The sequence below is a fragment of the Podarcis melisellensis genome, assembly GCF_964234715.1.
Source record: "Podarcis melisellensis genome assembly, chromosome: 3".
Lineage (NCBI taxonomy): Eukaryota > Metazoa > Chordata > Lepidosauria > Squamata > Lacertidae > Podarcis > Podarcis melisellensis.
The window spans coordinates 74,572,119-74,584,600 of record NC_138530.1 but is presented as its reverse complement, the minus strand read 5'-3'; the positions used below and the strand labels follow the sequence as shown (position 1 = coordinate 74,584,600).

Below are 12,482 nucleotides of genomic sequence, written 5' to 3'. Positions count from 1 at the left end.
ACAGTTTTAAGGAGATGTGGAGGTATGCAGGAGGCAGGGGAATCAAAGCTTGCCTCCTTGCCCTGTTATGCCAATGGATTTCTTCCAATACCAGACAGACAGAGCACCAATAGTAAGGATTTCCAGGTTATTAAAATAGTGGTAGAAAAAATGTACACTCTCACTCCTATCCCCTCCTGCTTGCTTTGCTACAGAATGTTGTTATGGCTGCACACACAGCAACAATATTCTTCAAAAGACATCAGTTACTGTCAAGCTTTCATGAAATATCTAAAAAACAATAATGATTGACCTCATTCTTCAAGGGAACCTAAGAAACAGTCAAAACATCCTGAAGGGTGACGTCAAAAGTAAAATTTATACATTAATATGTCTGCCTTCAACCAGCCCTGCTTATTAACTAAAACCATAAAAGCAAGAAAACATTACGGAAAGAAAATGAGGGTATTGATTTTGTAATCATTCCTAACCATTATGCAAAGAAAAATATGTACTTTTTTATATTTAGGCCATCGATTAATTACAGCAAGTGAAAGAAAATGGAAATGACATGAAACAAGGAAATAAATCCTATCACAGCCATCCACTTTAGGTAACAGTAGAGCCATTCATCAGCAACATGGATGTGTTAGGTAAGCCTTTCTTTAACCTTAGAAGTGCGGTGAAGAGAACAGGTTTAACCTTGTATCGCAGCCCTGTAAATAGTTTCAAAATGCTGGCCTACACACTCCCATTCCAATGCTACACATCACCCTCTGCCTGCCGGCTCCTTGCTTGCACCACAACAGCGTTCTGTTTTTGAGGAAGAAAGAGCATAGCGGAAGGCATAATAGCATCACAGCAGTTTGGCCAGTCCAGGATAAACCACTACAAACCTTTGCATTAGGCTAAGAAAGACTACCACACAACCAGTCTTGGCTATCCTACCGAACAGGAAATAGGACTAGTCTTGACAGTACCTCTTTCTTTCATATCCCAGTACGTTTCCGAGCACATTTCAAAGTGTTGGTGCTGACCTTTAAAGCCCTAAATGGCCTCGGTCCAGTATATCTGAAGGAGCGTCTCCACCCCCATCGTTCTACCCGGACACTGAGGTCCAGCACCGAGGGCCTTCTGGCGGTTCCCTCACTGCAAGAAGCTAAGTTACAGGGAACCAGGCAGAGGGCCTTCTCGGTAGTGGCACCCTCCCTGTGGAACGCCCTCCCACCAGATGTTAAAGAGAACAACAAGTACCAGACTTTTAGAATACATCTGAAGGCAGCCCTGTTTAGGGAAACTGTTAATGTTTGACGTATTACAGTATTTTAATATTTTTTTGGAAGCCGCCCAGAGTGGCTGGGGAAGCCCAGCCAGATGGGTGGGGTATGTATGTATGTATAAATTATTATTATTATTATTATTATTATTACAGTGGTGCCCCGCAAGACGAACGCCTCGCAAGACGAAAAACCCGCTAGACGAAAGGGTTTTCCGTTTTGGAGGCGCTTCGCAAAACGAATTTCCCTATGGGCTTCCTTCGCAAGACGAAAGCCCATAGGGAAATCTCCAGGGACAGCGGGGAAGTGCAGCGCGTCTTCCCCACTGTCCTCGGACCTCCTCCGAAGCCTGGCGAAGGCTTGCGGTGGGAGGAGGGCTTTCCTCCCTACCGCCAACATTCAGAATGCTGTTCTGAATGTTGGCGGTGGGGAGGAAAAACCCTCCTCCCACCGCAAGTCCCGGGAACAGAGGAGAAGCGCTGCGCGCCTTCCCCTCTGTTCCCGGACCTGTCCTGAAGGCTTGCGGTGGGAGGAGGGCTTTCCTCCCCACCGCCAACATTCAGAATGCTGTTCTGAATGTTGGCGGTGGGGAGGAAAAACCCTCCTCCCACCACAAGTCCCGGGAACAGAGGAGAAGCGCTGCGCGCCTTCCCCTCTGTTCCCGGACCTGTCCTGAAGGCTTGCGGTGGGAGGAGGGCTTTCCTCCCCACCGCCAACATTCAGAATGCTGTTCTGAATGTTGGCGGTGGGGAGGAAAAACCCTCCTCCCACCGCAAGTCCCGGGAACAGAGGAGAAGCGCTGCGCGCCTTCCCCTCTGTTCTCGGACCTGTCCTGAAGGCTTGCGGTGGGAGGAGGGCTTTCCTCCCCACCGCCAACATTCAGAATGCTGTTCTGAATGTTGGCGGTGGGGAGGAAAAACCCTCCTCCCACCGCAAGTCCCGGGAACAGAGGAGAAGCGCTGCGCGCCTTCCCCTCTGTTCTCGGACCTGTGCTGAAGGCTTGCGGTGGGGAGAAAAGCCCTTCTCCGCACCACCAGCCTGGCAAGCGGTCTCCATAGGAACGCATTAATTGATTTTTAATGCATTCCTATGGGAAACCGTGCTTCGCAAGACGAAAAACTCGCAAGACGAAAAAACTTGCGGAACGAATTAATTTCATCTTGCGAGGCACCACTGTATTATTATTATATCAGCAGTATGCTCTGGCAAAATGTTAGAGAAACAGCAGCATGGGCTTTGCACTGCTTTGTCAGGCTGGCAAATACTAGGCCTGTAAAAGCAGCATAAATTACCTGTGGAAGGAAGGGCAGGCCACCATTCACTTGGTCAGCAAAGGAAAAGAAAAAACTTCTCTTTGTCCCAAGTAAGCAAGATTTTAATACCTTAAAAGCACACACTTCAGGGATGCATAAAGTAGCATGTTATATGGGAAAGCTTAGCAAACTGAACCATTTTCCTTTTTAGTCTGCTGATCCCCCACTGTTGTGGAGACTGCCTTCAAGGCAGGCTGGACTGGAAGCCACAAGTTTCAAAACATTATAGATCAACTGTTATCCAACCGCATGCATATTTCTAGGGACCCTTTGCGTTTTAAGCAAAATGTGTGAAGGTCATCCTTTTAATTACTATGATGCTAATACTTCAAAATCACATGTAATTTTCAAAAAAGAGATGCACTCTGCCAAAGTATGAAATCCTGCAATGGGTACTAAAAATCCCAGCTCAACTTCTACCAAGCAGCTTACACGACTATGTTCCACTGGATAAAAATGTTGGGAGAAGCGTAGAGGAAAAGGTCACAAGTACAATAATGTACCTCCTTTAGCTCTGAAGGCTTATGGCATATCATTTCAGTTTTCCATCTGCCATTGGAATCTATTGAAAACCAGTTGACAGATGTCGTTTTACCACCTACTGGGCATTGTGTAACCAAAATTAAGCACTTGTGCTTTTCTAAGTGAAATCAGAGAGCCCAAAGTGCTAAACATTTGCTGGATGATGCCCAAAAGCTAATGCTAGAAAGAGTCCACATCAAACATTCTGTATTATTGCATAATTAGTGCAATAAAAAGAGAGGTATGTAGAAAAAAAGAAGTGTATGACCTGAATCAGAGAGAAAAGGATTTAAATTCCTGTCCAGTGGTTGTCTTGGTTACATCTCTGCCTCTTAAGACTAGCTTGTAGTGTCTCACAAACAGCTGGAGTTCAAATGTACCCCCCCCAATATTATACTTTTCTGTGGCTCACTTCATAACTTCATGTTCTCAACATCCCACCATAAATTACCATGTAGCAATCCAGCCTCACCATCCCAAATCTTGAGGAAAATCTAGATTTATTCTTACAGCTAGATTTATTCTTCACTAGTTTTAGTACTAGTGAAATGAAAAAAGAAACTCAAAAACTATACACATAAGGTGCTAGGTGTCAAAGAAACTGTCCAAAATGTAGCTTGCTAGTTAATTCATGTCTACAAATACTTAAACCAGAACCTCTTATTGCCATTTCTTGCAGCAAAGGAGCACAGAGGGGAAACTGTTTATTTTCCCAACAGACAAATCCCTTAATATCTCGACCAACAGTATCAGGGGTCAACAGTATCCCACAGGTTTACAAAGCCTTTTTACAAACAAAATTAATCTCTGTGCCCCCACCTCCAGTTAAAACCTCCTTGTGAAAAACCTGCCTTTTTCATCATAACTATTTTATGTATGTTTTTGTAGTCGTTTATACTTTACATTGTGGGGTATTGCCAACCCAAATTTCTTATTTGCAACTATGGTGCATTGCTGGAAAAAAGAAAATTCTCAATGAAGGCATAATTCTTTAACTTGCACATTATGTCATGCTTATTACCTACCCTTGAAATAATTTAATTTTCTGGTTTTTGTAGCATGCATTTGACACACAGACACCCGCATCCAGACTGATTAAAGATTATGTATTGACAGAGGGTTAAGGCAGATTACATTATCAAGTTTTCAACTAAAGATAACAAAATTACGGTCTATAAATAATTACTATATTCTCTTCCTGTTTCTTCCATCTTGAATGAATGAATTGATTTATTTCTGTCACTGACCAGAGTGATCTTGGGTTTGATCTTCTACCGCCTTTGCCACCCCACCCAATAAAAGCAAGCATTTGTCTTTTTTCTACTTATGCCATGCTGTAAAGTGTTAGAACATGTGAGAACACTATGGCTTGAATCAAGAGAAGTTCAAAGAAAGTTGGGCTTGCACAATGGGGCCTTCTTGCCCTTTCGTCCCCACTGCAACCTTCTGTGCCTGCAAAAAAATCCACTGTTGAGTGCTGACAGTGAGAGATGTGGGATGGGATAGCGAATGGGGGTGGAATGGGGTGGGGTGCTCAGTGACGTGCACCTTATCCAAAACAATCCTTGATCCAACCTGATATCAATATTAAACCACACAAAAACTGAATTTATCTTTTTCTTTCAAACACGCCTGATTATATACTGATACAATGGAACAAAAGTTTGTATACATGTTCCATAGCACACCACAAAAGTTAAGTTTTCCTCACCTCATCCAAATCGTCAATGTAAACTGGTTTTTCCTCCAAACCAATAGGCATCGGTTCGGTGTGAGGGATCTTTACTTCTTCGTACATTTTGTTATTTTCTCTCTCAATACCTTCTGGCAGAAGCATCTGTGAAAATTAAGCAGGAGAAAAGAAAGGGGGGAAAACAACTTAAAAATAATTAGCTGAATAAATAATGTTTTGATTCCCTTCCACAAACAGGTAAAAATCAGTTTGAACAGAGTCCGGAAATAACACAGCTAGCATCAAAAAGCACAAAGTAGCAAAAATTAAGCAAAACAAGTTCCTGGAATTCCATGGGGGGAAATCAGTCCCATCTCCACTACAGATTTTAGTGAGCTTTAGGGGATTATTTGGCGGTTTTACAAATAAACAACAACAACCCAGTTTTACATGAAGGTTTCAAAGTAAGCCTTCTAGAGGAAAGAGAGAGATCAAAAATGTATATAGAACATCAATTAAATCTTTATGGAAATCATGGTAAAATTGAATCTGTATGCTGTTATTTATTTCATTACTTCAATTATATTAATTCCAGAGAAAGGCTTCTGCTTATAATTTGATTTAATCTTGATTAAAGATATCCTCTTGGAATGTAGAAATACAAAGTGAAGTTATTTTCCAAGCGGCAAAAAATGTGTAAGCAGCCCAGAAACTGAGTAAGTGGTTTGGAGAAAGTCATACTGATGATTACAAAAAATGTGCATCCGCAAGGTATTTTGTTTCTTGCTGTTTATTTCATGAAATGTATATACCGCTTGATTGTAAAAAACCACACACCTTCAAAGCAGTTGCAATACATGTTTTAAACGCTTGCATTTTGGGTGGTAGTGACCAGTTAAGCTAACCAGATTTATTAATTCTATTAGGAAAAGAGCTTGAACTACAAAAATTTCATATTACTTAATTCAAGCTACTGGTGGACATGTTCTGTGCCACAAAGGAAAAGGTACAGAATCAGTAAGCATCTTTCATTAAACTGACCACTACTTTAAAAATATTGCCACGGGCTTATTTATTTACAGAGAAGTCTATTTCAAAGCACAAAGTCCTAGATCACCTGCATGTCCTGTTTCATAGTATCTTCTCTTAGATGGTGCTGAAAGAGGAATTCGGGAAGGAAAAGGCTACCACTGCTTACTAACCATGATGGTTTTGTTCCATCACTACTGGCTGATGGTCTAAGCCTCTGAATGTCAGTTGCTGGATATCGCATGTGCGAAGCGAACTGTTGTGCTCAGATCCTGCTTAGGGGCTTCCCAGAGGTATCTGGTTTGCCACTGCGATAACAGGATGCTGGGATACATGGGCCACTGATCTGATCCAGCTGGGCTGCTCTTGAGCTGTTTTGTGTTCTCTCTCTCTCTCTCTCTTTCAAACCACATTTGGAGGCATGCTGTAGGTTTCACACTGCCTCATATCTTTCTCTCTCCTCCCCCCACAACTTTTCCCCTGCCCCCCATTGTAATGCCAAGAAAATTTCACGGCCAACAAAATTTCTCTACCAACCCTTTAAGCAAGGTTTGCAGATGTGTTTTCAAACTCTACCTAAAAGCCAATCACACCTATATTGAAACACAGATGGTATGGCATGAAATCACATGCGAAATCAAAGGAGAGAAAGTGCGAGCATGGGACACTTGCCCGATCTCTTACCCATGGCTAGGAGCTACAGAACAGTGCTTGTTTCTAATTAACATGGAGCTCTAAATCCAAAGGCTGGATTTGGAGGACGAATGCATTCTGCACTGTTTCAGCTGGGAAAGACTTGAAATGCTGTAACCTGAGAGCCACCAAAACCAGCTCCACTCAGGAACAACTTTAATTCACAACCATAATGTGAAAGCTTGTAGCAATGTCTTTAACTGCTGGGTGGTCCATTGTATATATAATCCCACCAATAGTCCTTAAGAGGATTGTTCCACTTTCAATATTCTAAGAAAAACAGCTGAGTATGGCAGAGGCTGCCAAGACCTCAAAACCACTTTAGTGGAACTAATGGCAATGAATTCAGCAGGATCTCTCTGGAATAAGTGACTTCTGGCTGTCACCAAGATTACCAAACATGCAAGTGTTCATTGAATAGGGGGAAATATTATTAAATCAACGTGAAGTCAAATTATTGCCTCCTTTGAGTTGGAAAATGTCTTTCTTTTTAATATACAAATGGTTTTAAACAAGTTTCATACTCCCTCAAATGCAGAATTTAGAAACAAACACCCAAAGCATACCTTTGATCCTCCAATAAATGCTGAGGTTCTCCTAGCTTCAGCTTGAGAGTCGTAAACGTGAGGGTAATGAATTTTTTCAAATTCTGTGTCTCGCTGTCTGCCCAGCACTGGCGCTGTGCGGGCGTTCAAAAGCGCTTGTTCTCTGTAATCACAAAATAAACCACATTATAATCAAGAGGTTATATCATGCAAACTCAGCAAAACATTTACGTGTATTACAGTTGTTAGAAATACCTTTTACTTGAGCAAACCTGTAGTATAAAATGAATGAACCTCCTATTGAAACACACAGGAACTATGAAATTTCTCTCAGTTGCTTTTTAATTCAGTAAACATATCAATATAGAATAACTTTTCACAACCTGTTTGGGAGTGGTTTTTTAAAATTATCTACTGGTTTTCCATCTTTTCTTTTTCTTTTTAAGTAGGTATACAGCTTGAAGTTTCAATTAAATTCAGCTTTCTACAAAGGAGACTAACACCCAAAGCTGACTGCTTAGGCGAATTCACATGGAACCTTCCTCCCACCAAGCAAATTCAGCTTCAAAATAAATATTCAAAAGAGAACAAGTGTGACCTGAAACAAAATGTTACAGTAGGTAGGACTAGCAGCCATTTTTGCCCTCCTGCAGGATGCACCATTTCATTTCCCCTCTTGTTTCTTGTTCCTGCCCCTGCCCCCATCGGCCAGCATTCCATGCCGATGGGTGATTCACTCCTGGTATATCAGACAAAGGCACAATAGTTCCCAAGAACATTTTTTTGAATGTTGACCCTGACAAACCACAAAAAAGCCAGTCGGGAGCCTGCAAGAAACTTGGGCCAATTCACACACTGAGCAGCTTTTATAGATGGGAGAAGAAGATTGAGAATAAAAATTTACGGTGGAGAAAGATGGAGACCTATCACTCATATAGCATCTAAGCTAAAATATTACTTGCACCAAAATACTGATGAGTAAAAAGTAAGCAAAGTGTAATATGCTAAACCCAACACTGTGCAAGGAGAGGAGTTGGGTGGAAAAGAAGATTGCAAAATGCTGGTCAAACCAAGAGCTCTTGCTTCAGGAAGTAAATAATGAATGGTGCTCGTCTTAATTAAGGTGGTGATCAAAGGGTGAATAGCCCAGAAATTTCCACTCAACGGGTACATACGGGGTTGGAGAAAAGGTTGAAGGGGCAAGGGAAGTAGAAAAAACAATGGAAAGAAGAAAAAGCTTTTGGCTTTATTATTACACACCTTACTGTTCCCTGACGAGTCTCTAATTGTAGCCCAACCTTCATTGCCCCCCTGACACCTTTCTCCCTCACTTCCTCCACTGTATTTCCTCACCTTCTCTCACCACCTCATCTTTCTCATACCCTTTATATTCTCCACTTGTACAGAGTAAAGGACGCAGCCTGCCCATTAAAGGACATGCCCCACTTGCTTTCTGGCATATGCAAGAAGCCTGGCAACATCTTTTAAAGAGGGGAGGGGGTTCTTCCTTCAACAAAGAAAAAGGAGCTGGCAAGGGTCAGCTGTTCCACTCACAGTTGGACTGGAGGGAAGCTCAGGTGATTTTCAAGCAAGAGGCAGGCTTAGCTTAAACAAGGAAGAGAGTGCAGCTGTGTTTTGACAGCCAGCTAGCATCCATCTCTCGCTAGCAAGCAAGAGTTAGGGGCCAAGGACAATCCTCTGCCACCAGAGCAGACAATCCTCTGCCCCCAGCAGCACAGTGGTGCAAGCCCTAAAATGGGATGGTTCCAACAAATATAGGGGCAAAGTGAGGGCCATTCCAGCTCCCATTCCTTTCTGCACTGATGCAAAGTCTTTTTACTATTGGAAGGGATCATCCACTCTTACCACTCTCCTTCCACTAATGTACCTGTCTAATTACATCCTATTTTAGAAATAAACAAACATTGTTATCAAGCTTTCTGCACGCCCCACTCCTCATCCATAATACAATGGCAATGTGAAAAAGGACTGATCTAATGATGAGACAGATGGTTTTAATACACTTAATATAGACCTTTTATGTTTTAAACTAAATGGACAGTACCCAAGAATGATAGGGTGCCCTTTGCCTCTTTACCTCTAACCTGTGTGGGTTAGACTGTGGAGAATGTAATTAGGCAGATCCCTGCTCTTTTGTTTCATACCAAAAATAATCTGTAGTTATAATAAAACATGCCCTGAAGGTCAGGTCTATCTAATCCCTAAAGATGCACTATGAGAGAACAAACGCTTACTATACATTCAAAGTTAACAAGAACAGCATTTTTCCACTGATGGCATTTATTACCTTTGACTGCGGAGCTCTTTGGGATCAAAGCACATTCCTCCATCGACAAAAACGTCTCCATCCTCCCCAGTTCGTTTTTCTCGCCGGGCATTCCGCTTTTCTTCACGACGACATAGTTTCATTAACTGCTTCTCTTGTTCAGACTGGATTGTTACTTGACAACCATAGTTGGGCTTAGTGTTTTCTCCAGCGAGCTTCCTGAACTGTTCTGCAACATGGAAAAGGGTACAGCTATTTGTAGCATCATGCTGTCTGCAATGTGAGTTTTTAAGCAAAGTTATTAAATTTCTAAGTAGCCTGGAACATTATTTTTAAAAGTTGGGGGGGGGGAGCTTTCTTTTGAGAATGCTTTTAGATTTCAAAATATTATTAAGTTACTTGACACATTCTGAAACATTCAGTTCACCTCCCATACTGGGAAATAATTAGCACTGGGGTAAGGAAGGAAGTGGATACAGTATAACCAGCTTGTTTTCCACAACACATTCAACCTCACTTGAATGACTGAATCTTAGCTTAATAAACTGAGATAAGAACAAGCCTTTTGGCTGCATACACAGCCCCTTCACTCCTTCATTTACAGGAGTCATCAAACTAATCAGCAAGGCTTCCTATTCCTAGTTTAATCAAAACTAGGAAACTATGATTAATAGCTTCAGAATAAACTAGGAAATTAAGACAACCATGGTTTAATAGCTTGGTTTGGTGTTGTTGTTTCTTTATACCCTACCTTTTCCCCTCAAAGGGCCTTAAAGCAGCAAAAAACAACAACAGAAAAAGCAATTATTAAATAAGAATTAGACTTTAATAAATTTAGAATATCTTTATTAAAAACATACTGATAATTACAAAAAAAAAAAAACCAGCATGGCACCATCCCTTTCATTAAAAGCAGTCTGTTCCCAATAGCCCGTTCCAAAGCTTGCCAATAATAGTTTCTCTATTTCTTTCAAACTATTAAAACTATAGTTACAGGGAGACTTTCTAGTTTTCAGGCTCATGCAAGGGGAGAAGAGGCTCCATCGTGTTTCAACCTATTAAGCTGAGATGTGATTGTGTGTACTCTCCCTCACTATGAAACTATATACACTTAACTGTGGAGTTACAGCAAACCCACTAATAATTGCTGACCTTCAGATAAGTTTTTTTTTAAAAAAAATTACTAAAACTATGAACTTGGAAAAGGGGAAAAATTGAAGAATAAATTTGTGATCTCAAGTTATTGTATTCAGCTTTTCAAATTAGAAAATGTGTTTATTTTTTTAAAAAATACACACTAAAATAAGGTGGATGTCTGGATGCCATCCATACCCATGGCCACCTCTTTCCCCTGTGTGAGTGGTGTTGCTAAGTTTTTAACCAAGAATTAAGCCATGCAACTAGTAAAAACCCTGTGTGCTATTACTTTACCTTGCAGAGCCTGCAGCTTATAATCATTTGGTCCCGAGAAAGATCTCTCCACAATTGTTGATCTGTTCTGCAGGAGTTTCTCTATGAGTTCAAATCCCTCAGGTCCTAGCAGTTCAAACAACTAAAGAAATGGAAGGAAAAGCCATTGTCTTAGTATTATCAATTATTGGATGAAATATACATTACAGAATTGTACTTGTTCACAACTTCCAGGCACTAAGCTGTGATCAAGAAGGCTAAGAACATGTGGAGCTCCCACGACCCATTATCACCTATGCTGCTGCTGTGTGTGGAGGATACTTCTGCGGCTGCATTGAAGGATGCCCCCCAAAAGCTGATTTTCAAGAGTGAAAGTTTCTGTCCGTTTACACAAATAGATCCAACACGCTATCAAGCAGCAAGCATGCAGATGGCGGCTGCTCTCAGCACTGACAAAACTGACTGCTTACGAGGGATATTATGCAGAATCCAATCCAAAAGATGATTCACACATGGAAACCCAAGTTCACACTAGTTTTCTGATTAGTGCTGGGAGATGAGTCCAGATCAATCAAGGCATTAAAAAAAAGAGAGACTTTCTTGACACAATATCAGTTCTGTTGGCAGAACAGTTGATCTGTAATGTATAAATGGTAATCCAGACTTAACGAGTAGCGCGCGCGCACACACACACACACACACACTGCTTTCCAGTATAGCTAAAAGCATAAGGCCAGATTCAGAGTTGAACCCCATTTACTACACATTCCTGCAGGTAAAGAGTGGGGAATTTTTCACCAATCCCACCACCCCAAATGTTCTGCAGAGGATTGACAAAACCTCCAGAAAGCTGTAGAAGGTGGAACAGGGGGAAGGTAGGGAGGAAACCAGTGAAAATCACCTCCCTTTTCTGACCACAGGAGCACTCAACAAGCAGAGCAAGGAGAATGGAAATTCCACTAGCAAATGGCAGCAGACCTTAGCAGAGGGTGATTGTGATGTCCAGATATAACACACCAGCTTCCACATAAAATATTACAAAATGCCTGGAGACTACTAGGAAATCCTCCTCCTCCCCCCCCCCGACCATGCACATGTCCCATAGGATCAGCCAACAACCCCTCTCAGTTAAATCAGGCTATTTATATGGAAGTAATGGTAATTGATCCCTGGTAACAAGTCAACTGATCTGAGGGAAGTAGAGCATGAGACTCTATCCCAGGATTGTCGGTTTGAACCCAACATTGGGCAAAATATTTCTACACGGCAGTGAGTTGAACTACATTATCCTCGTGGTCCCTTCCAACTCTACAATTTTATGATTCTACTTATAAGCTGAGGGTTGCCAAACATATACATTTGGCACATTCATACTTAATACGTTAAATTTACACCTAAAAAAGGAAACACAAAGGTTTCCTTTACCTTTTCCATTACTGACACTGCCTTTTCATACATAAAAGGACACATATGGATCAGGCTTTCACAAATGAAGTGATTGTTCCAATACTGCAAAGTTGCCACAGCCTTCACTCCTTTCACACAAACAGAGGCATGGAAATCCTTTGTGCAACATGTCAGAAAATGTATGATTAACATTAATTAAGATTGTTAAGCTGTGATACTCCACTATCAAAACTCCAGTGAATCACAGTAATCTCGTGAACTACGCATTTTAAAATGAAGCAACCCTCCCAGTAAATCTGTAATTATTAATAGTACCATGACACTATTTTGATAAGTTTGGAATGAAGT

General features: G+C 41.3%; 1 protein-coding gene across 2 annotated transcripts in view; it reads right to left on the bottom strand.

The window, feature by feature from the left end:
- ASCC3 (activating signal cointegrator 1 complex subunit 3) overlaps nt 1–12,482 on the bottom strand; it is a 213,211-nt gene that overhangs the window by 179,760 nt on the left and 20,969 nt on the right. For both annotated transcript variants that reach the window (XM_081904600.1, XM_081904601.1), the window contains exons 5-8: nt 10,749–10,869; nt 9,339–9,546; nt 7,052–7,193; nt 4,803–4,928 (exon numbers count right to left, since the gene is read on the bottom strand). In XM_081904600.1, the coding sequence (XP_081760726.1) occupies nt 4,803–4,928; nt 7,052–7,193; nt 9,339–9,546; nt 10,749–10,869 (597 nt within the window). The remainder of the gene's footprint in view (nt 1–4,802; nt 4,929–7,051; nt 7,194–9,338; nt 9,547–10,748; nt 10,870–12,482) is intronic.